This window comes from Sturnus vulgaris, chromosome 10 (genome assembly GCF_052056855.1).
Source record: "Sturnus vulgaris isolate bStuVul1 chromosome 10, bStuVul1.hap1, whole genome shotgun sequence".
NCBI lineage: Eukaryota > Metazoa > Chordata > Aves > Passeriformes > Sturnidae > Sturnus > Sturnus vulgaris.
In genome coordinates, this window is record NC_142252.1 from 5,763,505 (window position 1) to 5,791,049 (window position 27,545).

At 45.2% G+C, this 27,545-nt stretch overlaps 1 protein-coding gene across 1 annotated transcript; it reads left to right on the forward strand.

Annotated features, from left to right (window-relative positions):
* Positions 1-1,414: 1,414 nt before the first annotated feature.
* Positions 1,415-27,045, forward strand: EHHADH (enoyl-CoA hydratase and 3-hydroxyacyl CoA dehydrogenase). The gene is made up of 7 exons (XM_014870457.2): positions 1,415-1,549; positions 8,319-8,422; positions 9,181-9,353; positions 10,929-11,040; positions 11,263-11,367; positions 17,295-17,636; positions 24,604-27,045. The coding sequence occupies exons 1-7, from the start codon at positions 1,479-1,481 to the stop codon at positions 25,872-25,874; spliced, it is 2,178 nt and encodes a 725-aa protein (XP_014725943.2). The 5' UTR covers positions 1,415-1,478; the 3' UTR covers positions 25,875-27,045.
* Positions 27,046-27,545: the final 500 nt, after the last annotated feature.

Genomic DNA, 27,545 nt, shown 5'->3' on the forward strand with positions numbered 1-27,545 from the left:
AGTACAACTTGGAGTGATCTTTGGCTTCATTCTGGTCAATAAAAATTCAACAGACCAGCTAACTCTCCAAGGCATCATTTACACCATTTTTATAAACTCCCAGAACATGCTTTTTACAAGCAAATACCAGCTATTATCACTAGTTTGGGGGGGGGGGGGGGGGGGGGTAACATTGTATGATAAATACCAGAAGAGCTGTAGTGATCCACCACAACAGCTATAATAATAAAGGTTATATAGAAGCAGCAATAAAGGTTGCTTTGCGTGAAAGACCTTTCTGTACATGTAAATCAATTTCTAAAATTGTGTACACCAGTTCCAGACATGAGAAGGAGCTGTAGCCATTCTGCCCAGGGACTAAATTTTAAAGGTCAAGAGACGTAAAGGGGAGATTATAGAGTTAGAAAAAATAATACAATAATAACAGTTAAGAATCTCCTCTGCCTCTTAAATAACATTTTAGAGCAACAGATACATATTGTAACACTAGAAACTATGTTTCCCCCCTCACCTCTTTTTACAGTGGCATCACTGCACTGAGCTGAGAGGCTGGTATGAAGTGATGCCCAACGAGGCCAGGGGGACAGAGCTTGACTGGGAACACACAATAAATCCCAGTGTTGTCCCAGAATAGGTTCTTTCACCCAGTGTACAAGATGCCAATCCAACACTGAGTCAAAGTATTTATTCACATTTCTGCACAGAAAGGAGGCTGGCTGCCAAATCCACAAAGCCAGCACAACTATCAAAACTTTTCACTATTTATACATTTTAGGAAATGAAGGTATTTATGTTTATTGGCTGAAAGTTATATCATCCTTTTATTTAATAGTCTATCTTCTACTGATTAATTATTTTCTCGTTTCTCATGCTAATTAGCCCAGTCTTTGGATCAGTGGTTTCTTGGGTTAGTGGCCTGTGAGTCGATGGTCATGATCTGCCCCTGCTGGAATTGCCTTTTACCCATCAGAGCCGATTTCAGCACAATTGCTGAAATTATTTATTAGTTTCTTCCTTATTTTGGGGGTTCTGCCAAATGTCCTTGTGGCCTCTAAGTTCTGCATTCTGTGTGCCCTCTCTGTGGCACATCACACACATCCTTCTCCCCTAGGACTGAGATCATTGAAACGTGTGGAGCCCTAGACTTCAATGAGGCAATTCTACCAACAAGGAATTTCTCTTTCCAACGCCTGGACACCACTTAGAGCTTGTGAGCTGCTGTTTCACGGGTAAAACCTCCTTTCTTGCTGACTAGGCTTGAAAGTTACAAAGATCAAACATTAATGAACATCCTTTCTTAACTAAAATTCCCATACTCCGCATTTTGCAGCCCCAGCGGAGGCAGGGCTCTGCAGGCCGGGCCCAGCCCCGCAGCGAGCGGGCGGTAGGGGCGGGCTGCGGGCGGGGCGAGCCGGGGGCTGGCCCGGGCACGGCGGGGACACAGCGGGGGACACGGGGACACAGAGGGAGCGCTCGGCATGGCGCAGGACGCGAGGGGCTCGGCCGTGGCCGTCATCCGGCTCCGCAACCCGCCCGTCAACGCGCTCAGGTACCGCCGGCAGGGGCTGGGGTCCCTTGTGAGCGGGTGGGGGATTCTCCGATTTCCTTCCCTCTCTCCGTGCCCGAGTGAGGTTTCGCACAGTCCCTGACGGAGGGCGGCCCCAGAGAGCCTCAGCCGGGACTTCTACACCGCTCAGTACTCGCAGGGGCCCGGGCGGCTCTTTCAGAGGTAGCCTGGATCTCGCTTTGCAAACAACGTGCTGAACTTGGCCATAACTTCTGCTCTTCTTTATAATTTCTAGTGGGGGGTTTTTACAGGAGAGGCGCCAGGCGCAGCAAGCAGTACTTTCTCTCATCTCCTCTAGAGGGTGTTTTAAAACTTTGCCTATTTCTCATCACCTTAAACTCTTTAAACATCAAGATACTGCTTCAACAAGACACAGCATAGCAGCGCTAGCTCAGCCACCAGCGCCTTCAGCACTGTTCGGTACAAGTCAACCCTCAGATTCCCTGGTTTGATTGCCTGGCAAATCCCTGTGCTATCCAAGTGTGCACAGGGGAGAGGGCAAAGGGCTCTGTGGATATCAGCCATGGTTCAGCAAGCAGAGCTGGCACCAGGAGTAAACCCAGCCAGGGCTATCAGAAAGCAGTTCATTTGGCCTTTAAAACGATTAAAGAATTGACCTCTAAACACTGATCTTAGTCAAGAAGGGCCCCATGCAATCTCAAACATAAGCCAGTGCAAAACAAAGTCAAACACCAGTCTGCAGGAGCTTCTGAAATTTTAGTTTTTCATGTGTCTTGAAAAGGCCTTACGTGCTTTTAGCTTTACATCAGTTGCAGGTTTTAGTTCCTTTAGTTCTGAGTAGCACATAAACCCTTTCTAAGCAGCTGTAGTTGTTCAGTAACAGTGACCACAGTGTCTACTCAGTCTGAATTCACAAGCCAAAAAACCCCACTGCAGTTGTGCTTGACTTATAAATGAGAAAGTTTGTTGAAAAGAAGCTCATAGAGACAAGGAGGAGCATGAAAGAGATGAAACCCGATGCTCTTCAGTAGCAAAGCTACATTGTAGCTGGCAGTGCTCACCCTTCTGTTGCAACTTGTTTAGAAGTGCAATAAGAACGTTTTCACATGCTCAGGTAATTACCATGAGAAACTTGGAGTGACTTGATGGCTTCAGATGAACCAGCAATGTAGGACTCCCAGAAATGTACAGTCTAAGACATCCTTTGGACCTCCTGTGCCCAAGACCAGCCTAAGAAGACTTCCAGGCTGTGCTCACAATAAACTTTCAATCCTTACCATGAAAAATGCAAAATACAAACCTAAAGAATCAAGGAATCGCTGAGTCCAACCATCAACAGCAACAGATATGTGCTTAAGGAATCTTAATTCTGCTCTTTTGAGAAGTCCTGGAGAAAACCCAAAGTCACCTCTGCCTTTGAGGAGAACAGCACAACTTCTTCAGGACAGATCTCTGCCTTTACTGCCCTTTCCTCCTGGCCCTGCAGTGCCTTCACAGCAAGGTGCAGTTCTGACACACCAGGGTGACAGATAGTGTGGTTGTGGTCCTGTCCCTCAGCCCTACAGGGAAGAAGGAAGATTCTGGCAGACCCGAGATGGATTAAACTACAACCTGAGACATGTCTGTGGTCTTTGGTGGCATGCCAGGGTAATATCTGTTTTAAAAGAGATCCATAATTCCCACACCCTTGCCATGGGGAAGCTGAGATCTGACTGCAGCTAGGAAAGGTAGAGCACACTGATCCCTGGGTGCTCCTCCTACTTCTGCACATTTCTGTACTGGACCACAGGGAGCAGGTTTGTTAGTGCTGTTGGGAATGTTTGACTGCACAGGTGATAGCAGGCAGTGCAAGTTACAGACAGGAGCCATGTCTGCAATCCTGAAAATTTAATTTCACAGCAGGTACAAATGCTTTTTAAGACTGGTGAAGTTTTGCTGCTGTGCTCCAGCCCCCCCCCCCCCCCCCCCCCCACTTCTCCCTATTATCAATTTCCCCCCTCCGGGGCCACCACACCGGCCATTAGCACTTTAGAAGCCACTGGTGGGCAGGAATTTTCTTTATCCTGTCTGACACCATCCTCTGCTGGGTACCTGCGGGGCCGTGTTTCCTGAGAAATGTGTGCTGACTTCAGAGTCTGGCAGCAAATTTGGTTCCCACACAGGCTCCCCTTTAAGCTAATCATTCTCTTCACTAGCAGATGTGGTACATGCCAAATTTGATTTGTTTGGAGGGTTTTTTCCTGGTTTGGAAGTTTACTATTCAGAGATCTGCATTTACAACACCTTGGCATTGAGAGAAGGGACTTAGATATGCAAAGAACTGGGAATTTGGGGAACAGAAAGACAAGACTTGCAAAAGGAAGGACTGACTACCCCTTCTCAGCAGAGGCAGGCTGCTGGCACTGGGCAGTAGGAGGAGTTTAAGGAGTATTTCAACATTTGAGCTGACAAGGACAGAAAAGCTCCAGGGAGGATAGGGGAGGCCATGCAGTAGGGGAGCTTATGTATGGGATTCTATGAAGTGTGACAGCATAACAGGTTTGATTGGGAAAGGCACTCCCTGGCTGCCAGGATTGTCCTTCTGACACTGATCACCATAAAAATCAGAAAATTTAAAGTAGATGAGAGAAGCTGCAGTTTCAGACAGACAGCAGTGAGAGGAGAATGTGATTACCCATGGATCAGCACCTCATCAGGATGAGACACAGAACATTCTGGGATGAATAAGCATCTTCTCCCTGAAACAATTATTCTAAAATTCCACCCAAAAGATGCCATTCTGGCTTTGGCCTTAATTTATGTGCAGGACTGTTCAAGATGCATTAGCAACTTGTCACACAACAACGTGTGACAGTAGCTGGATCTGACACTGAAGCAAGGGAGAGCAGAGCAGGTAACTCCAGCACACAAGTCCTCAATTTCAAGTAGGTGATCACATAATATCCAGCACTTAGCTCAAAAAAAAACTGCAGGAAGCTATCCAAAGAAAAAGAAGCCTGTGACAATGGGAGAGCCTGGATTGTTGGTGTTCAGGTTTGGGGTTGTCAGGTTTTTAAATTATATTAAGAAGGTTAGAAAAATACAAAGGGAAAGGACCAGACTAGCTTGTTTTCTATAAACGACATTTTCTACTGTTAGATTCGAGTCTCACTTCTTTAAATGTGATTAAGTAAATATCCAGGGTTCCCTTACATTACTTTTTTTTTTTTAAATGAAAGAAATTCACAAACTCCAGCTAAAACGTACTGGATTTGTAACAGGATTTTACAATTTACCTTCATTATTTCACATCACAGTCACTGCAACGAGTTCCATAAAATAAAAACAACCTAGTGTGGTAACCTCCAAGAATATTCTCTTGCTCTTTAACAGCACCTGTTTCGAGTTCCTGAAACCCAGAACACTGAATCACCTTGTCAGAATCACTTTTCTTGCAGTCAAAATAGTACCCATGGTGGAACTGACTGCATGGCATGGGATGGGATGCAAGCTTGGAAAGCAAGGAGGGAATTTTTGCATTGTTACTGCTAAATGAATGACAGTGTCATACTAACGAAATACTTTTGAAAGTTACAGTAACTTTTTGTTTCTTTAATGCTCTAGCAGTTTGAAGCTGGGATTCTCATGAGTATTTTTATACTATATACTGTCATATTTTACTACGATGCTTTAATTGAAAATTACATCTTTTGGTGCCAGTGAGAACACATGAGTGACAAAGCAGTGCGCAGTCCATGTGGTGGACTGTGACATATCCAAGGCAAACTTATAACTCCATCTTAGGAAAACAAAAAACTGCAAAAAGTCTAATTTTTCCTCCTTTTTATCCCACAAAAATTCCCATAGGGAAAAAGTTATATGGAAATAGAAGATATATTTACACAAGTACCAAGTTAAATTATTCACTGCCATAAACAGTCCCGTTGGGTTAAAAAGGTGAGGCAGGGATCAAACTGATTTTGTGGCAGCCTTGACAACTTGTTTTTATTTTGGTAGTAGTGTGTTGTTGTAAGTGCTGAGGGCTTGTGACTGATTTCCTCTATAGAGCTCTGAACCTTTCCATTTGCTGCAGACAACCCCTCTAGATGGGCATTTTGCATCTGCTGCTCACATGCCTGGAACAGACACAGAAATACTGATTGCTTCTTGTCTGCTCCTGACAGAATTGTGCCATTTGTCTATACAATTGTTGCAAATTAGTAACTTCACATTTGTTTGGATCATGGGACATATTTTTTTCTCCCCTCTTTGCACCATGGTTTGTAGGGTGTAATTACATTTCCTAATGGCTTTCCCTGCGATCTCCCAGCCCCTGGGTGATTTTGGTATTGTTGTGGCCCAGCTTTTCACTGGTGCACAAACACAACTCAAAGAGCAACAAGCATTGGGTGCTCCTCATATAGCAGCAACCACAGATATGACAAGAGGAGGGAGAAAAAACAAATTTTTAATGTATTAAAACACACTTTGTGTATTAAATTTGGAAAGGTTTTCATATTCTGCTATATGGACCAAAATGCAGTAGAGTAACCTTTCTTGACTAACCTCTTAGTTTTACTTTGACATGGCCAAATTATTCTCATTTTAAGTTTCACTCTTCAGAACCATTATTAACCTCAGACTTCAGGGCTGTCTTTGATGTCTGGATTGGACAACTGGTACATAATTGGCTGCTCTCTCTCCAAAAATAACACTTTTCCCAGTCTCTGGTTGTCAGGTCTCAAGGCTCCTGCTGACCCTTCTGTGTAGCATGGCCTGATGCAGGCAGCAGATGGTCCTGAAGACCCTCCTAGACAGCCCTCCTCAGCCAACAGCCCTGATTGTTAGACTTTGCCAATGGTTTAATTGCTGATTTTGAAGGAGGAATATGCAGAGGTTGGCTGGTGTAGTAAATATGTCAAGATGGACATGACTGGCACCAACACCAATCTTTTATTAAAAACTTTTCATGCCTTGTCTCAGTGGACTTCTTTCAGACAACTCTGACTCCTTTTCCTCACAGGCAGCCCCACACAGTCACTGACTCCTCTCCTCTCTGCAAGTTTCCTTCTGCATGACTGGCTAACCCAAACCTGTCCCTTACCTGGCTGCCTGACCCTGTCTATCCCTCACACAGCATCTTCTTACCTTGTCTGTCCCTTGCAGGACCACATGTCCCTCACCTCCTCCAAGCCAGCAGACTCCATCCCAAACTGCAGCAGATTCTGAGTCTCAAGCTCCAACTACAACTTGTGGCCAGCTGCCCCACTCTTTTATAACACCCGACCTCATTGGGCAGGCAAGGCTGTTTCCACTCCTCAGTCATCAGTACAGCTGTAATTCCTTGGGAAAGATTGCCTCCTGCACTATCCTTACAAACTGTCTTCCCACAGGCTGGGAGTCCTTCACACAGCTGGCTTTAATAGGGAGCTCCTTGGACTCACAGGTTTCCCTTCACAGATTATGGATTCCCACATGAATTCTGCAAGCATTGCTCTGTAAAAATGTCTGTACATAAGATTACAATGATGTGTTTTTAATCTACTTCATGACAAGCTTTCTTTTTAGATTAAATGCCCTCTAATACATAAGAGCAACATGCACAAGCTAAGCATGCCTCAGGCCTTTTATTAGTTCTGTGTAATTAACACTGCTGCTCTCCACTGGGCATCAGCAGAGCTCTGCTCCCTTTTCCTCAGCACCAAGCTCACATGTGGAGCTGTGCACAGGATTTGGAGAAGGCCTAGGAAGGAAAGCTGGCTTTATAAAGGACTGGGCAAGTGGATGATACTTCTTGGATATTCCTATAGATTCCAACTGCTTGTGGCTCAGATTTTCTGTATCAGAGGCATCTCTACACATGCACATAGAATAGTCTCTCACAAACTATATCAGTATGTGTATCAATACATTTTAGTATCTGAATTATATATACACATAAAATTTGTATTAAGATTTCTGTTACTGGAGTGTTAATGCTTCTATTTTTATCTACTCTCACTGTTGTTACCACCTTCTAAAACAGACTAGGTTTTCCAAGTCCATCCATACAAACACATGAATTAGCTTATTCGCTTTAAAGAGGCAAATGCAAAGTGGACATACACTTGAGTCAGACTTTTTAAATATCTGATTTGAAAAAACACTATTTTTGCTTTTACAGACCCATTTTGAAATTCTTCATTAATTCTTTGCTGGCCACGTTTATTGCTGGTGTCTGCAGAGCTACCTGTTCAGATGAGTCAAGACATGTTCTGTATAGTGTTTCATGCCCAAATTCCCTTTGACAAGATCCCACTCCATTTTACGGCCGGACCTATGTGCAGATCTTCAAGGTGAAAGCTTTATTAACATAAGCAGAGCCTGTGTCTGGTGTTTGAAAGATAACATTTTTATCCCTAGAGCTCCTTTCAAAAAGTTCTTAGACCTTCAGTGGTTTAGCATTAATTACTTCTAAATTATGCTAAACTGTTTTCTTGAAAATCTGAATGTTTAATTCATAAAAACATCTTCAAAAGAACGTTTCTCTGTGCTGCTTGTTGTGGAAACAGCAGTGTCATAACCTGAAGATGAGTCTCCAGGCAGGCAGCCTGACAGGCTCAGGTCAGCCTGTTGGGTTTGGGTGCTTGTCCTCGGAGTAGGAGGAGACTAAGGACAGGATTCCCCCGGAGAGGCTGTGGCAGCAGCCAGGCATGGGGACTGCCCGTTGGACATGGTGCTCATCTTTACTGTGCTGCTTGGTGTTCAGAACACAGACCTCTTGGAAGGGGGATGTAGTTGATGGCTACTCACTGAATCTCTTTTATTGCAGTGGGGCAGTTCTCCAGGCTTTAGAGGATGGGCTGAAGAAAGCAGATGCAGATCCCTCCGTGAAAGCTGTTATGATTTGTGGAGAAAATGGGAAATTCAGTGCAGGTAAGACATCAAACACAGGCTGAGCAAAAGGTGAAACACTCTCCACCTATCACATCTGAAGATTCTCTGCCCCATAACACTGCTGTTATGTCCTGATTTGTAAAAGTCCTGATTTGGCTGGAAATGGCCACAAGAGAGGGTGCTTTGTCTATTTTGCTCTGCCACAGTTCACATAGGGCACCTGACAAGCTGGACTTTGAAACAGGTCAGAAGTAAGCTGGTCTGTTTATTCTGAAATGAGGGACAGCTGCTCAACTCCATAAGATCCTGGTGTTCCCTCAGTGTCCATATTTTTGTTTATGTAAAATCTCTGGACCATTCACTGGTCTAGTGTATGGAATATACCTGGGGTGGGCCAGTGGTGAATAACAGATCTCCAGTTGAAGAAGCCTGAAAAGCTAGGGAATTTCTGTGGAGTTCTACATCACTCGATAGTAGTAATTGCACTTAACTATTCCAGGCTCAATATTACACCAAGATTGTTTGCAAATTTCTGCAGTGACTGCATGATCCTTACAGTTACTCTGTATTTTTGTACTCAGCCATCCTTGGAGCTCTGTGAGCAGGATCAAAGATCCAGGGTTCCTTGAAGGTGGTCCCAAAAGGGGTTGATTCCTGTTAACCACTCTCCTGCCAGCAGCATGCTCTGCAAGGACTTGGGCATCTGTCAGCAGCTGTGTCCAGTGGCACAGAGGGAAGGATTGTTCCAGTCACCGCCTCGCCTACTAATTCCTCTTAATCTCTTGGTGCTCCCTTAGGAGCTGACATCCGAGGGTTTTCCTCTCCGAAGAGACATGGAGGTGCCCTGGCCCCCATCGTGTCTCTCATCGAAAGCAGCGAGAAGCCGGTGGTGGCGGCCATCGAAGGCGTGGCTTTGGGAGGAGGCCTGGAGGTGGCGCTGGGCTGTCACTACCGCATTGCACACGTGAAGGTAACACCCTGCGGGCCAGAGGGGCTGCCAAAGGCGCCGGGAGCCAGGTACAGATGGCACGAGAAGAGGGACAGGGTGCCTTTCCTGGGACCCTCTGCCCAGAGGACAGTGGCTTTATAGCTATAGGATACAATCCGTGTGCTCGGACATCCTTCACCTACACCACCACCCTTGACGTCTTTCCTAAGTCTTACTAACTAACTAATTTCAAGTCATTTCTAAATATAAAGTAACCAGTAGGATAAGATGGCTGTGTAGAAGCTTCAGTAACCAAATGTTAATTTGCCCTAGGTCTCATTATCTGTATTCTGATGCAGACAGCTGTATCTTACTGACTCATGCAGCGTGACTTTCTCTTGTTTATTTTTTTCCCCAGCCCTGTGAATTTTGCACTTCTTTCTGTTCATGGCCTAGTTTCTATAGGTAGTTAAAACTCAGCTAGCACGGAGCATTTATGGTTAGATTCCTCATGGTCTCTGTATCCCCAAGGAGCACTTTAACCAAAAGACAGCTTGAAGAGTCTTCAGGAATGATCTGGGGTTTTTTGTCTTCAATCCCCTCCTTCAGGGCTCAGGAATGCTGAAACACCCTGAGCAGAACCTGTCTCCTTGTAGAGACTCCTCACAGACAGGGCCATTCCCTCACTTCTGCAGTGAGTCATTTTCCCTGTGGCAGTGTGGGTTGCTGTAACAGCATAAAGAGATATTCCACATCATCCTCTGTGCCACCTAAGGTGAAGGCCATGGAATCACAGAATCATTAAGGTTGGAAAAGACCTCCAAGATCACAAAGTCCAACCTTTGACCAATTACCACCATGCCCATCAAACCACATCATGAAGTGCCATGACTACTGGACTATAAGTAGTGGCCTTAAAGTAACTCAAAATCTCTTAAAATCTCAACAGAAAGTGTGCAAACTATTTTTCAAAGGCAACAAAATCTAGATAAATTTTTTTAAAGAGTAGACCTCTACACCCTTCCTGCTGCCTGTGGCTTATCTGCCATGGCTCTACGAGATGTCAAATGCACCAAGAGATGTTTGAAAGAAGATTAGGGAAGAGTTCAGTGGTGTTCAAAGCCATGTTAGATGGGGCTCTGAGCAATCTGGTGTAGTGGAAGGTGTCCCTGTCCATGGCAGGTAGCGAAACAAGATGGTTTTAAGGTTCCTTCTACCTCTTTACTAAACTTGCAAGAATTAGAGCAGGGAGATGAAAGTGAAGCCAGTGTGCCCTCCATACAGTTGGTAACAACTACTTGAAAACATTATGGACACATGTATCAATCTAGGGAATGCTGTTGGCCCTACAGCTGTCCTCCAGTATTGTACCAGCACAGAAATCTTCTGAAAGGTCACGTTTTCCTTGTGCATTTGTACAGAAGTCCTTCAAATATTCAAGTGGGTTTTTTCTTAAATATTTTATGTAGCAAAAAGCAAGGATGAGGTTTCTATGTAGAAATTCTGGGGCTTCCTAAAAGAGCAACGTCACTCACATCTGCTTGTCTTCGCTCTATTTTGCTCAGTTGGCAATTACCACTCTTTCTGATCAGATTTTTCAATTTTACTTCATTTTAGGCTCGGATGGGTTTGCCAGAAGTCACCATAGGATTACTTCCAGGTGCTGAAGGCACTCAGCGACTCCCCAGACTGATTGGAGTACCAGCTGCTCTGGATATGATCACTACAGGTAAGTTCTGTGTCTGTATCAAAGAACATGGCATTGAGCCATACCAGCTTGGTCAAAAATTCAGGAATCCTTTACCTGTGTAGCTGCTGGAGTTGTAATTCTACTTTGTTTCCACCCATGAGGGGCTAATTACCAGCTGCACAAGTCATTTGATCAGATGGAAAAGAACAAAATTGCCCATCAGGCTCCACTGTAGTCACCTTATTTCTCTTTTTATGGCAGGAAAACACATTCCAGCAACTGAAGCACTGAAGCTGGGCTTGGTTGATGAAATCGTGGAAGAAAACACCATTGAGGCAGCAATCCGTTTGGCAAACAAAGTGATTGGTGAGGAACAAATTGCAGCAGTTTCAGGAAATAATTGGTGATGTTTCAGGGCTGAAAAGAGTCAGGAAAAAACCCACCAGTCAGTTTGTATCAATTTATATGCTCCATTCTTGAGTTTTGGCATCCATATTAGATAGAATTAATTGCAGAATTTGTTTCCTGTTGTCTGAAGTGAAAAAATTCAAATGCTGGAAAGCTGCAGAAATTCAAGTGCGATTCAGAGAACAGATATATATCAAGTCCCCCTGCTTTTTAATTGTATACCCAACTCACATGCTCCTCTGGGATGCTGCACTCTGCAGGTTTTGGGGAGTAAGTGCTCTAGCCATATAGAGTTCTGGATCCCTGTGGCATTGCACACATTCTGGTTGCACCATCCATAATGGCTGAGCAAAAATAACTTTCTCACTGTAGTGGAGGAGCTGGCACATCCTCTGCTCAATTTAATGATCCATGGTCTGTAAGTGACTCTGTCCCTAATCCTTTGGGTGCCGTGTAAAAAAATGACCTGTGCAGATGGGAGGGATGGGGAGAGATTTTTTCCCCAGCTTAGAAATAACAGAATTGAATTCACTGGAGTCAGCTTAGGAAGAGCAACATTCCTTATGCAGCATGAGGAGCATTGCCTTGAGAGAAAAGAGGAAATTTTTCCACTACTGACCTCCTTGCACCTTTGGAACCTGACCACTGGATTTCATCCGGGGCTCTGTCACAATGAGATGAATGCAGGAAAACAAAAAACCCTTCCTGCTTTGATCACATGGCCTTTACAGGCAATGCTGGCCAAGCTGGGATGTTGGTTTTGCTCCTCCAGGTCTCTTCACTTCAGACAAGGCCCCTTCTCCATGCTAGATGCTGAGGCAGCCTAAGCTTTGTCCTGGATAATAGTTCACTGTATTTTAAGGTGATTCAAAGAATGGACTGTTCTTAAATATCAGTGTCTTGTATACTTGCCCACACCTTGAGATGTAGCAGAGAGGCACCAAGGTATCCTTTGGCTGGGTTTTCTATAGCAGATGCCCGTCCTCACTGTATTCATCCCACAGTAGGTTAGGGCTTCATTTTCTAGTGCAGAATCGATGACATAAGCACTTCTCTTTTCTCTTTCCTGTATGTCATCAGACTAAATATAATTCTTTAGCAAAAGATGGGTGATGTACTTCACTGCTGCTTCTAAGAAAAACAAAGGTACTTTGGTTCACTGAGTTTGTCTGTTTTGGATGAGAATTCTGTTTCTCCATCTGTTGGGAGAACAGTGAAATATTACCACTCTTCTAGGGAAATTAACCAACAAACAGTGCTTCCTGTGATGTACCCTCTGGGCTCTGAATGATGCTTTGCACAAGATCTATACCAGTACTGATGGCAGCAGCAGCAGTGTGTCATGAAATGAGTAATGGCTACATTGCTGGAACTGGCAAACCAGGAAACATTCTGGATTTCAACAAATGCTATGTGCAATTGGGTGGAGTTTAGATATTTGCATCCTTGTTTCTTTCATGACAGACATTGTGCAGTGTCTGACAGTTGTGAAAGCCAGCTTGGCCTTAGAGGAGACCCTCAGGAAGGAAGCATTGACCACACTATCTCTCAGGGTAACTTGCTTTCTGGAGTTTATGTCCATTACCAATACTGGCAAAGTCCTGTTCTTTAGCTTCGTCTTCTTTGGAAATTGTCAAGCTTCACCTTCTTTAGAAATTGTAGCTACCAATATTTATTTGAATTTTTTTGAGTTGTATAATCATACAAGGATCCTGGCTGAATGTCCAGCAGGTAGCCTGTCCCAGTCTCACACATTAGATTTTCACTCTGTTTATTGCTGGTTTGAGTTATCACAGCAAAAAATGAGTAATGTCATTGATGGTGTTTCACACCACACTATATATCAACTCCCACAGAACTTTAAAAATGCTTTCAGACTCTTTCCAACAGCTTTACTGGCATTTACAGTACACGTTTTAACAGTGAAAACACTGGTGAGCCAGCTAAGCTTTCTTTCCTGCTTGAAAAATTTCTCATTAGACCCCGCAGAAGACCATGACAAGTTTTGATGCACCATTTACCCTCAGGTTATCTAATAATTTGAAAGATTGGTGCACCCAGGGCCTGTATGTTTCTTTTGAGTCATTCCTTGCTTTGGCCTTTGCCTAAAGTTAATAAATTTCCTGTCCTACAAAGGCAAGGCAGCATTTTCATTTTTCTCCATCAAGCACTAACAGGGCTGCAGAAGAGATTACAGTCTTGTATAGCTGGTCTGGAATTTGTTCACATGGAGTTCTGTTTTCAGTGAATGTTTTTCAGATAATCTTACTAAAATCAAAGAGAACAAAAAAAGCCATCATAAAATTCCACTGGTTTTGTGTGCATGCAGCATTTTGTTTCTAATGAGATTTTTTTAAAAACATGAAGCTATAGCTGCTGACTTCTTACAGAGCAGTCTGGTTAAAGAACTGGTTTTGTCACCACTGGAATTTCTGTAGGCTGTACTGCAAGATAACTCAAAGAATCAATTCAGAAATAATTTTCTTCTGAAGCTTTCTCAGTGCTGGAGCTGCAGTATCTCATGTCAAGAGATCAGTCTCAAATGAGTGCCTTACTGTATCAGGGGTCCTTGATTACTGCTGTGATACACAGCTGACAGAGCTACTTCTATGGCACGTTGGGAGAACATTCTCATCCATACATTTTTATGGATTGTTCCTAATGAAGAACACCTTCAAAAGATGCTCTGAAACAGTAAGTGGGTGTAGGAATACACAGAGGCAATTTCTGATTCCGAGTTAGATTTTTCATTGAAAACCAGTATTTATGTATTGCAGATAGGAAGCGAGAATAATTCCCTGACCTCTTCAGGCTAAAGAAAACATCTTCACTTCTGAAGGCATTTTTAAAAAGAAATAGACAGGACCTAAATCCCTGGGGACAAGGCGAATGTCCTTTCATTAAATGTGCTTGATGCTCACTGCAGTAATCCAAAGCTGCATTTCAGGCTCTTCCCAGATGATGGCATCACAAAATTGACAAATGGCTGGAACTGCTGCTGGCATGCAGCAGCTTCCATCTCATCCTGACCACTTTGGTCTTCCTCAACTGGAGGAAAAATTGGCTCCTGGCCTCCACACAGCAGACTCTGAAACTCTCTGAAAAACCTTGTTTTTCTGACCCCATCTGCTGATCGACCTCAGAGCAGAGCAGTACCAATGCCTTTCACCAGAGCCGAGGAAAACCAGAGCAATTTGGAGAAGCTCAAGTCCCCCAGGTATTAATCTGTGTGGAAAGATGATGAGTTTCTGCCTGTAAGCTACTGGGAGTTGCTGTGGAAGAAGCAATTGTTCCTTCTGAGGCTCATCAAAGCCAGGGGCAGAACAGATGCTGCTGGTGGGTAATTGCATCCTTGAAATGGATGCTGGAGGAAAGTTTCCTTTAGAGCTGCAAGGGCTTTCTGTGAGCCGTCTCTGCCAAGATGCACAATATCAAGACATTTTAATGTCTCCCCAGGGCTCAAGGTTCTGGCTGACACCTTCCTTAGACAGAGGCCTAGCCAAGTGTCCCTTGGACACAAATAGAGCTTGTGAAAGGTCTGACATGGCCTGGAATTGTCTCTGACAGCCTGAGGGGCAGGGCTCAGCTATATTCCTCAAGAATTCACAAGCAGTTCCCTGCACGAGGAAGAACATTAGGCTAGCCCTGTCTCTTGCACATGTCCTCTCATAGTGTCCCAAGGGTTTACAACTCTGAGGTGATATCTGATACTGCATGCATATGTGGTGCATTTGCTGGTAGAAATTTTATAGACTTGATCTGCCCTTTGTGCTACCTGGACTACAAAACTGGTAAACAAAGCAGGAGTCTGTGTTAGCTCCTGTGTGTGGATGCTTTTCCTGCAGCACTGATGTCTGACATTGCTCATCATCTCTCTGCTGCTTTACTTTCAGAAATCAAGCTGCAGGTGTCCCACACTGATCTCTTCTTCCCAGATTTGGATTCTGATAATTCTTTCCTGATCATAAATATGTCCTTTATTCTTATTAGCATTGCAGAAGCTAAAATACTGCACAGAGGTGCTGTAGAAAACCTATTTAGTTTGCAGCTAAAGTAAGAGTTCTATTACAGGACGCTGAGTTATTTTTTTTAGTCTGAGGAACTGTCTCCTGTCTCCCATCTCCATTTGTGCTTACAGTACTATTTGCTATCTGAAGACCAAGCTTAAAGGCTCCCAGTGGTATTCCTTTTTTTTTACCAGCCTTTTCCACTGGATATCATATGAAGACTCTTGATCTGCCCAATATTCCAGCCATCAGAGCAGCTTTCTGGGACAAGCCTAAGCTTTCCTCTTGTGATGGAATATAACCCACTATTTAAGTCCTAAATAAAGAACTGCAGATAAAGAGCATTTCTGGGTGGAAAAAATTATTCCAAAATAAAGGAACATTATTCTGACTAAATCCTGCAATCCTGGCTGATATAAATGATATCCACTGTCAATGTGAAAACATTTTTAGGAACTCTGATTACAAGGGAAGCTACTTACGCAGTGAGTGTTCATCTTTTTGTGCTCACTAAGAGGCTTAATTAAAAACCTGAGCTCTGAAGACCTTTATTACAAGAAATCAGTATATTAACTCATCCTGGAAACTTTCTGCAGTTCTATTTCTCCTAAGCATTACTCAGTCTTAGAGGAAGAGCTGGAATCAGGACATGTTCCTCAGGCAGCCATGCCTGCAGTGCTGCCATTATTCCTGCTCTTCAGCATTCCCTGTAGGATTTTCTGAGTATTCTGCTAATTCATTGGCACTTCCCTAGCTCAGGCATCAGGAAGAGAAAGGGGAATTGGATGCAATATGCTGCCCTGGAAGGAAGTGTGCCCCCATGGCAGAGCTCATCTAAGGGGCCATAGCAATGAGACACTATCCCCAGAGAGCTTCACCACAAAGTTCTCAGCCCACCACCCGACTTTGGTGGCAGTCCTGGCTGCTTCTGGGAGCAGTACTAGCAATCCATGCAGTGTCATACTACAGTTATTGGTTTGGAGATGGGTGTGATGGCAGCAGGGTCTTTGTGGGAATCTTGCAGTATCAAGGGGATACATCCTGAATTGCTGATCTTGGTCCTCTCTGGTCTTTACTGAGCAAGCTGCCTTTAGAGCAGAGGAACACCTGAGTATGGCCAGGTCTGTACTAATGAAGAAGACAGAGAATTTTGGCATCTAATATGTAACTAAGTTATCACAATTAAAATCCTTTTTGGGTATCACCATAGCAACGTCTGTCTGTAATGAACTTCACATATTTGTGTGGCTGCTTGATTCATCCCTTGCTGACACAAACATGAACTCTCCCTTGTTATTCATTTGCTGCCCAACTCATGCTGAGTGAGATCTCCTTTTGGTTAGTTCCAAAGTGACTTGAGGGGCTCCTTCAGTCAGGGAAGAAGTCAGGGTATGTTTTCCACTCTCTTGTCAATGTCGGTGTCAGGCCTCTGGCTGGAGTGCCTCTGGCTAGTGTCAACTGGGTCCTGAATACTAAACAGTATTGGAGGAAAGCTTCATTACTGAAGCCTGTGGAAAGATCCATATGAATGTGGCCAATGGGACTGTGAAGGGAGAGAACTGGAAAGTCAAGGCACTCTGAAGTTGAGAAAAGGAAGGAGAGAATTACTTTTTTGAAAATAAAGTCTTACTTTTTTTGAAGTCTGAGAAGGGACTTGAAAAATCATAATTGTCAGGGCAAGCAGAAATAAGGAGAAATGTCAGAAGCTTTAGTTCTAGACTCAGCTCACTGTGCCATGCAAACCCTAATGCAGTAGGAGTATGAGCAGAAGAGGCAGACTGCCTTCCCAGCCTGTGGAAGAGAGTCTGGAAGTCTGGAAAGACTACATCTGAAAAGATGTGGATGCTTTGCTCTGTAACTCCATTCCTCTCCCCCTAGGTCAGCCGCTGGGACCGCGCAGGCTCAGCCTGAGGCCAGTTCCCAAAGTGCCCAACATGGAAGCGTTTCTGCGGGAAGCTGCAGTGAAGGTGAAGCAGCGGGCGCGGGGCTGCCTGGCTCCGGAGCTGTGCCTGCAGGCCGTGCGAGCCGCCACCGAGACGCCCTTCGCGGAGGGGGTGCGGCGGGAGCGGGAGCTGTTCCGGGTGCTGCTGAGCTCGGGGCAGGCCCGGGCGCTGCAGTACGCCTTCTTCGCCGAGAGAGCCGTGCACAGGTGGGCAACTCCCGCGGGAGCCTCCTGGAGCAGCGCTGCCCCTCAGCCCGTGCGCAAGGCGGCCGTCATAGGTAAGGAGCGGGAGCTGCCGGGATGGGCACTGGGCACAGCCAGCAGCTGAGCTGGCAGTCCCCAGCAGCCGCTCACACCCACAGGTGCTCCACACCCACTGGTGAAGTTGTCACTGCATAGGGAAGCTCCAAATTCAGGTGGCACCTCACGTGCCACTAGATTAGCAGCTGATGTCTCCTCCTCTTTAGAAGAAGAGTTTTCTCTCATTTCAAAAACAGCTTCGTGTGTGGACCATAAGCAGTCTGCTCCCTTTTAAACACCGAGACCTGGCTTTGCTTCGTGCTAGGAGCAGGTCTGTAATAAATTCTCCTCCTCCTGGTCTAGTTCTGTACTGCAAGTGCATGTGCACAGAGTCACTCAGGGATATATTAATGCAAAAATGTTTTGACAGCTGTATTTTAAGAAGATTTCATCTCGCTGGGATCCACTCCTGCCATTTTGTAGCCCAGCAAGATAATGCCTTCATTAATTTTTTATAAGAGCAATTTAAATAAAACCTTCAATGCACTGCTGAGATTAAAAAAAAATCTTTCAGCTGTAGCTGTTGATAGTAGCACTCAAAAATGGTTAGACAAGTAATGGAGCACTTGGAAAACATCCATTCCGTTTCAAGAAAATCTCACCAGATCAACACTGCGTTTTTTTCTGGGTGCTTCTCATGGTTCTTAAGCTTTCTGACAACTCATTTTAGGCCATAGAGATTTTTTGGAAGTTCTCCTCTCTTCATTAGCTGCCATGCAATATTTTTAATAGAAATGGGTTTTTAAACATCAGTCCACAAACCCTGTGAGAAGTATCTGTGGTTGTTAAAGCATTCAGGTAAAGAGGAATTAATTATTACCAGATTTATTCTATGACTTGAAGAGCACAGAAGTTTGAAGATGCACTTTTGCCAGTCCCAGACAGGTCAGTCCTGCAGTGTGTGCTTTGACAGGAGGGCTCGTGTTGGAATTTGGGAGAATGACCAGGTGACCAGGAGGGACATTCTCTGCTCTGTGCTGCTAAACCGTGCCAGAACAGCACACTTGCAAAGACCTAATCACAGTGACAGTTTAGCCAGAAGGGCTGTTAGAGTTGAGCTGCCTGTTTTGGGGCTGTAACTGAGCTAGAGGGAGTTCTGAGGACAAATGCAACCTCTCTTTGACAGTTTCTAGTAGAAACATAATCTCTACTTTATTTCCAAGCAGAATTGGCTGGGCTGCATGTCTCTTCCATTGGATTAAGTATTTTGCCACTCATCTCTGGACAGAGTTTGAATTATGGTCTGAAATTGCCCCAACCTCACCCATAGGTTTCAGTGTTTTCATTGCTAATTACAGACAATGCCCAAGTTAACTCCTCCTTCTGCAGAGCAAATAAACTAAGGGCCTTGATATTTCTGCTGCAAAGCACAATCTGTCACACTCTGGTCATCTGATTTACCCTAAAATTTCCCAAAATTTTCAACACTTCATAAAAAGTGCACAGCCAAAGTGGGAACAACATTCCAGGAGTAATTACACAAAGGCCAGGTACCAAGATGTTTCTTCCTTGCTCCTGCACCCCAGGGATGGGGAGCCAGTGGCAATAACAGGAACAGAACCTCAGAATCCTTGAGGCAAGAATGCACCTCTGAATGTCACCTTGTCCAGCATCTCTACTCACATGGGGCCACCTAGAGCCACTTGCTCAGGACCATGTCCAGACAACTTCTCTAAGGATGAAGGCTCCACAATTTCTCTGGGCAACCAGTGCCAGTGCTCAGTCAGCCCCACACTAAAAAGAATTGTTTACTTTTGTTCAGATGGAGCTCCAATATTTCAGCTTGTGCCCGTGACCTCTGGTTTTACCACCAGGGGCCACTTGAGTCTTGCTCCATCTCCTTTACCAGGTACCTTTCTCTCAGGTGTTTATATGTACACAGGTGAGATCTCCCAAGCCTTCTCTGTGCTGAAGTCAGAGCTCACTCAGCCCTTCCTCATGACACATACTCCAGTCCCTTAATCATCTTATTTGCCCTTCACTGAACTCACTCCAGTCACTCCATATTACTTTTGTACTGGGGAGCCCAGAAGTGGACCCAGCACTCCAGCTATTGGTATTGCCAGTGCCACACAGAGGAGCAGGATCACCTCCCTCAAGCTTCCAGCAAGACCCCTCCCGACATAGCTCCATAAACCATTGATTTTCTCTGCCTCCAGGTCATATTGCTGCTCAGAGCCAACCTAGTGTCCATCAGCATCCCCAGACCCTTTTCTGGGGAGCTGCTTTCCCACTATGTACTGCTCCTCCCCACCTACAGGACATCACACTTCCCCATTCCTGAAAATCCTGCCCACCCATTTCTCCCTCTGGATGGCAGCACAACCTACTGCTGCATCAATAGCTACAGTACCTGGTCAAGGCAGGCAGGGCAGGCCCAGAGATCGTGGCCAGGACCTCCTGAAGTACAGGTGATCAAGCAAAGGTTCCAGGATGATGCAGGTCCAAGGTAAAGGTGAGAAGCCAGTCCACAGGCTGAGGTCTGGATCAATAGAGGCCATAGACACAGCCACCAGAACTCCTCCAAGGAAGCTTAAGAAAAGGGAATGAGCCCAGGTCAGAGCTTAAATGGGGCTCAGAGGCAATGGGCAGTGCAGGTGAGTGGAGGCTCTAGGTGTGGATGGTCAGGGATGTTAATTCCCATCAGTGCACTCAGGGCCTTGACACTCACCCATATTCCAGCCCTTGCCAAATCACTGCTCTCATTACACAGCCCCTGTATCCCACCAGTAGAGCTTGCTTTGTTCATGCTCTTGTTCGTGTCATACTTCATTTTATGTGACATATCTTATCGTGGAGGTTCTTGATCACCTCCTTCTAACCCTGAATCCCACACCAAAGTGACACTTTGGCTTTCTATCACTTCTTTCTGCATCTTGTTGTGCTTTTTTCCCTTCCTCTGGAAGGTTTCCCTCCTTTTGCCTTTTGATATAAGTGAAATTGTAAGTCCATTAGAGACAGACAGAGAACATGCCAACATGACTATATTTTTTCTTTCGGGCTACTGTAACAAAAAGTGATTCTCCAGCCACTACAATGCTCTACAGTGTTTTGTAACTTGATGATTTTGATCTGAAGTACATCCCTGCAGCACCAGAAATCAAAATCTTAGGGATGATTTTTGAGTGACTGACACCTTTTAATAGAGTGCTGCTCATCCATGCAAGTATTGAGTCTACCGAGGTGACCCAGGGTCTCTCTATTTTTGCTGCAGAGAGGAGGGCAGTCAGAGAAAGATGCTGCCTCAATTTAGGCTGCTCAGAAAACACACAGACCCCACTTTCCCACAGACAGTGCCGTGCTGTTTCACACACTAAACCCATGTTGCATTATGCTGCTGCTTCCATCTCTTATTGCTGCACGGTGAGAAGCAACTGAGAAGATCATGTTGACTTTTTCATGTTGACTTTTTCTTTCCTTTGCTTTTGTTGTTCTGAAGTCTTGGCTCCCACCTCTTTTCACTTTCTCTGGTTCCTCAACACCCAGAAAGAAGGTTCTTTTCTCTCTGTCCCTTGCAGCTGCATCTCCCCACAGTTCCCTGCTTGCCTGGAGTATTACATTATTTCTGCTTGAAACTGATACCCTGAAACAGAGAAAGCAGCAGCCTCAGCCTGCAGCAGCCCATCACTGCCAATTGCTTATTGTTGTTTTTATCAGGAAAACCGGAACAGTCCTTGCATAATTTTACCAATCTATAAAGGATTATTTCAATTGCCAGGCATTTTAACGTCCAAATATTCATTATAGTTCAGAGTGTTTTCCACTGATCAGTATTTCTGTAGTGTGTGACTGTACATGATCTGCCTTGTACATATTTCAAGTTCTTTTGTTTTGAAATTTGTATTTTAAAGTCCTTCAATTAATTTTGTATGATTTTTCATATTCTAAGTACCTCACGTGACAGATCAATAATTAACCATCATTATTCACTCAGCTTGCCCAGCAAATGGATTTTTCATATCCATATTTGGCCTGAAATTACATATGTACAAGTGTGGTTTAATTTTGTGTCAAAGCTTCATTTCACAATAAGAGACCAGGAGCAGGATGGCTGGGCACTGTTCTTGTTCCTGAAACAGATTTCAGTCTTTTTTGGAAAGATGTGCCTTAGACATGAAAATAGTCCCCTGCATGGAACATGAGAATATAGGGATTTTCCTGGCTTGGGGGAAGGGAGAACACTATTGAGTAAGAAAATGGAGCATACAGCAGAAATTCTGGAGCAGTTCCTCACCATGTTTCAGTCTGTGTGATGTGAGCTGAGCATGAGACATCTCCCTTCCTCTTTCTTCCACAGCCTTCTACACATGTAAGGCCTAATGATCCCTTGCTATTTTTTTCTGCTCTAACATATTCTTCCCCAAGATCATTTGGCTTTCTGAATTGCAAAATAGGAGTCCTCAGAAATGCCTCTTTCACTGCTAGATAGCCAAAGCTCTCCTTAGTTTTATAGCCCAATTTTAGAAAATATTTCCAGGGGAATCATGCTGTGCAAGCTCTAATGTAACAAACCCCTTGGGGCTTTCATTACTCTCTCTGCCAGCTTCATTAAACATCATTTCATACAGGCCATTGCAGAGTTCTGTAGGAAGTTGAGAGACAGCTTTTCTAGGTCAGAAACAAGCTTGGCAAGCTCATATCTTATCTATAAGCCTGTTCCCGTGGCCTAGAAAGTGTAGTACTACAAGCATGTGTGTCTGTCTCTCATGGGATGGCTGAAACCTACATGGAGTACTCATGATGAAAGCAACTGGGGGAATCACCTGGCACCACTGCAGAGCTTCCCTGGGGAAAAGCTTGGGGAACATCTGCTCACAAAAGAGCTTTTGATTTAGGAAAAGGCAGTGTGTTCATATGGCAAGAGAACCACTAAGATTTCAGTCATGAAATCTGAAGCTGGGAGGATCAGGAGTGCATAAGACCCAGGATGTGTGGAGAACTTGGAAATTCTAGAGAGAAAACCCAGGCCTCCACGGTGGGAAGGAAGAGACTTCAAGAGTGTGTTGTGGAACTGCAAACTCTTCAGCTTGATGTCTAAAGAGAGTCAGACAGAAGGGGCTGGGTTTGGGGGTTGAGTTGCCCTCCCGCACTGCAGGAAGAAAGCACCTCATGTGGCTTGCCAAAGCCAGGGAAATCCTGTCCCTAATTGTACCTGCTCCTGCATCAACAGCTCTGGAGAATGAGCACAGCGGGAGGAGCTACACATTCAGGTTTTTTTTTCAGCCAGCAAACCATAGACACTAAGAGTTGATTCATGCTATTCTCGGTTTATTTTCAAATTAGTTTTCAGCAGAACTTGATTATGAAGTAGCAAATCTAATTTCCTAGAAAGGAACCTCAGCACTTGCTTGGGAGTATAATGATGGTTTGTAAGCAGGCTGCCAGCTAGTGATGCCAGTAAAAACTATCTTCTGGTGGCTAAGTAGGAAATGTTTGAGAAGTCTTGTGTGCACACAAGCTGAAAGTGCACAGAAGTAAACCAAGAGTGTGTAGCATGCAGGAAAAACATCCTACCTTGTCTGACCTTGGTTGCTGGAACTTGTTTAAATGACGACATCATTTCAGCTCTTCTTTACAAAGCTGATTTAGACAAAATTTTTAATCCCCTTGTTTCTGTTTATTTGTTTAGCTGACTTTCATTTGTAAACCTGAGATTTAAAAAATCATTTTTACAGAATTATAACAAACTCATACTTTGTCTGGTTGCTGCTTTTTTTAGGATATTAATAATCCTCCCATTCAGAGGCTTCGCACTTTCAAAGCTGGTAAAATTGTGCTGACCTTCCCTTGCTGGTTTGTATTAATTTAGTTGGAAAAGCCTCCACTGTGGGAGAGCAGGATCAGTGGTGTGGGTTGTGTGTCACAGGAATCTGAAGCTTCATTTAATGTCACAGAGGATAGAGCTGGTGCAAGGGATCAAGCCAGTAATCTCTACACCAGTATTCTCTTGGGGGTATGAGCTGGGGGTAGCACATTTATAGATCTTGGAGGGAAAAATTACAGTGTGAATGGATTCTCAATTGCAGGAATTCTGGGCCAGAGCTTTAAATGTGTGGTTGGACAAGGAAGATTGACTTGGAGAATCTCCAGCAGCTAGGAATTGCCTGTTTTGGAGGACTTGAAGAGCTCCTGGTGGGCAGAGATACCTGACAGAAAGTGCAGGCAAAAGGCTTCTGATGTGGGAGCATGATTTAAAAGGAGAGAGAAGATGTTGAAATCTAGATTAAGAACACTGTGTTAGTTCCATCCCATTTGACCAGGCACCGAGAGATACACAAGACCTTAGAGACAAAGTTTAGAGCAGACCAGCATCCAAGTCTTTACAGAAATAGCAGCTGATTTTTTTTTTCACTTCAAAGATCACGCAATGAAGTGCCGAGGAAGAAAAGGAGAGAGACAAAGAGGAAGCTTGGAAGGATGGGGGAGAAACCAACTCTTTGAACTTTGCCAGTGTCAAAATCTCTGGGGGGTGTATCTGCTCAATGCCCATAACAGACCATCTCACAGGAACAGGGAGGCACTCATACCCTCAGGGTGAAATCTTGCTTTGAACCTGCCTGGAGAAGGTGGTAACGGGGTTGCAGCTTCTCTCTTTGATCCCCAGGTTCTCACTCCTCAATGATCCTGGTTCCCATAGGTATTAAACTTTGCAGAGCTAAGACATGAATCATACAGTCTGTGCCCACTGGGTGAATTCCACTGGCATTTTGTAAGCTTGTGAGGGTACTAACTTGCCTTTGTGCTACCTCTTTTCAAACATTTAGGCTCACTGAAAGAGCAAATTCACCTTCCTTTTTTCCAGTCTTCAATATCTGTTTTCTATGTGTGCACTACTTGTTTTCCAGAGGCCTCCACTTTTTATCCTGGAGATACAAAGGAAATGCTACTGTCAAGAGATTAATTTTCTATTCATAGTCTTTGATTCGATCTTGCTTTTATCCCTAGGGCTGGGAACAATGGGCCGAGGCATTGTGACTTCTCTGGTTAAGGCCAGCATACCTGTGGTAGCCCTGGAGCAGGACATGGAGTATCTGAACAAGGGAAAAAAAGCTGTGATGCTCCTTTTGGAACGTGAAGCTATGAAAATGGAAGGGGGTGCCCAGAGCCTGGATTTCCATAACCCTGCACGTCTCCAGTTCACTGTGGATTTTGATCTGTTGCATGATGTAGACCTAGTCATCGAGGCTGTGTTTGAGAACATGGCACTAAAGAAGGAAATATTCCACAAGCTGTCAAAGATCTGCAAGCCAGGAGCCTTGCTGTGTACAAACACATCAGCCCTGAACATCGATGAAATAGCTTCTGCCACGAGCCGCCCACAGCAGGTCATTGGCACCCACTTCTTCTCCCCTGCCCACGTGATGAGGCTGCTGGAAATCATCTACGGCCGCCACACGTCCCCCACCGCCATCGCCACTGCTATGCAGCTGGCCAAAACCCTGAAAAAAGTTGGAGTGGTGGTAGGGAATTGTTTTGGCTTTGTTGGGAATCGCATGATGTTTCCGTACGTACAACAAGCAGTTTTCCTTTTAGAGGAAGGAAGCAGACCAGAAGCAGTGGATCAGGTTCTTGAAGATTTTGGGTTTAAGATAGGCCCTTTCCGCATGTCTGACCTCGCGGGGCTGGATGTGGGCTGGAGGTCTCGGCAGGGCCAGGGCCTGACCGGGCCGTCCCTCCCCGCGGGCACCCCGGCCCGGCAGCGGCAGGGCCAGCGCTACAGCCCCCTGCCCGACCTGCTGTGCGAGCACGGCCGCTTCGGCCAGAAAACCGCCAAGGGCTGGTACCAGTACGAGAAGGCCGGGGGCAGGACAGCCACGCCAGACCCATGGCTCCACAGCTTCCTGTCCCACTATAGGGACACCCATGGCATCAGGGCCCGCTTTATAGACCAGGAGGAAATCCTGGAGCGGTGCTTGTTTTCCCTCATCAACGAAGGGTTTGCCATCCTGGCTGAGGGAATAGCATCAGGCCCGGAGCACCTGGATGTCATTTACATCAATGGCTATGGGTGGCCGAGGCACAAGGGTGGCCCCATGTTCTATGCCTCCACCGTGGGGCTCCCCCGTGTCCTGGCTAAATTGCAGAAGTACTCAGAGGCCCACCCCGATGTGCCTGGGCTACGGCCCAGTGCATTCCTGAAAAAGCTGGTGGCTGTGGGGAATCCCCCCATCAAGGAGTGGATGTCCTACCTGAGCCAGCAGAACTCCAAGCTGTGATTCCCCTGATGGAGGCTGGTCTCCTGAAACCATTGCTTTAATTGCACTGCCTCTTCCAATAAAACCCAAAGTGCTACAGGCAAAGTCACAGGACTTCTGAGACTTTTGCAGGGAATAATTTTGGCTGATAATTGTCCTCAGTCCTCAGGTCACCACTGCTTTCATCCATCCTTCTCTCTCAGCCCCAGCCTCACCCACTGTCTTCACACACTGCTGTGTAAAGGCCCATCTCATTTTGCACTGCCTGCAGGTCATCACAGCTGTACTCCTCTTCCAGTTTGTCTTTGGGGAAGGCAGGGAGCAGCATTTACAGCCCACAGTGCAAATCATGGCTGAAGCCAAGAAAATTACAATCACACTTCAACCAAGACCTGCTGGATCTACCAAATCCTGTCTTCAACCTATTTCCCAGTTTGTTTCAGTTCTTTCCAGTGCAGCCACTTTCCCTCAATTCCCTGACTCTTCTGCAGCCAGCCAACTGGAACCTGCTCCCCTCCTGCTGCTGTGGGACAGATGGCACGAGGGTGCAGCAGCTTTCAGAGGTAAAATCAAATGAAGTGGAGAGAGCGGGTCTGGGCAGAGAGCAAGGAGCAGTCCCTTGCTGTCCCCTGGTACTGTCTCTTCTCCTTGCTGCCAGGAAAGCCACAAATACATCATCCTGACTAACCTGCCCTGTGGTGTTGGCTCATGACTGGCTTGCTGCATCCAGACTCCATCCTCTGTTGCCATTATCCCCACCTGGCTTTGTTCAAGCAGAAACATCTTCTGGCATCTCTTCAGTGTGGAAAAGTGTTGCCATCACTCCCCACATGTTTCTTGCCTACAGCTACCAGGTCTTGGGGCTCAACAGGCTCTAACTGACCAGCTTGAAGCACAGCCTGGCACTGATCAGGTTTTCACATGATCAGAGCATGCACTGGGAAGAGCACAGCACAAGAGCTGTGCAAGCAGGGACTCTACTTGCAGGCAGGCACAGAGGTGGCAGATCTCTAGCAAAGGGCTGAGCAGAGTGAGAGGCAGCCAAACTACCTCCAGACTTGATGCTTTGGGACAAATTCTCCCATTTCACGTGTCTTACAGTCTGGTGTGGGAAATAAATTGGTCTGTATTCCCTTCTCAGGGACACCAAATGTTTAACTTTTGATTTTAATTTAATAAAATGAGTATCTAATGACGGATTATATGGTGTCATGTGAGATAGTGGAAAAAAGCAAATGTGCTTGGTTTTTGTTTTTTTTTCCCTATCCCTTCTTTACATGGTAGAATTAGATAATTTTCCTGTTTCTGGAGGAGTTTGTGTCTGAAAAGTCTGCATGCCTCTTTTGTCTAAATATGTTTAATTTTGCCCTTTGTCTAATCCTGTCCACCAATGGTGAGGGAGCAAAACTGAGGGCAGAAAACCCATCAGGACTTAAAAGCCAACCCTAGTGCTTGGTTCCAGGGAGGACTTTTCTCCAGGACTGGAGAAGAAGCCACTCTAGGCCTAGCAAACTGGGGCAGTTTGCCCCAAAAATCACTCGTGTGCCACAGCTGAGAGCAATCCAGCTTGGCTCAGAGGTGAAGCACTACTTCCATACGAGCAGGCTCTGTTTGACACGTTACACAACAGCCCTGCTTGTGCTGGTCTGTTGTCCCCTGGACAGCTCTGGACAAGATGCCCTGCCCAGGCCA

Excerpts from the sequence above, each read along its gene's own strand:
- EHHADH (XM_014870457.2), top strand. The coding sequence starts at position 1,479 with ATGGCGCAGGACGCGAGGGGCTCGGCCGTGGCCGTCATCCGGCTCCGC. Across the intron at positions 1,550-8,318 it reads CCGCCCGTCAACGCGCTCAG|TGGGGCAGTTCTCCAGGCTT; the intron begins GTACCGCCGGCA and ends CTTTTATTGCAG. Across the intron at positions 11,041-11,262 it reads TCTGGATATGATCACTACAG|GAAAACACATTCCAGCAACT; the intron begins GTAAGTTCTGTG and ends TTTTTATGGCAG.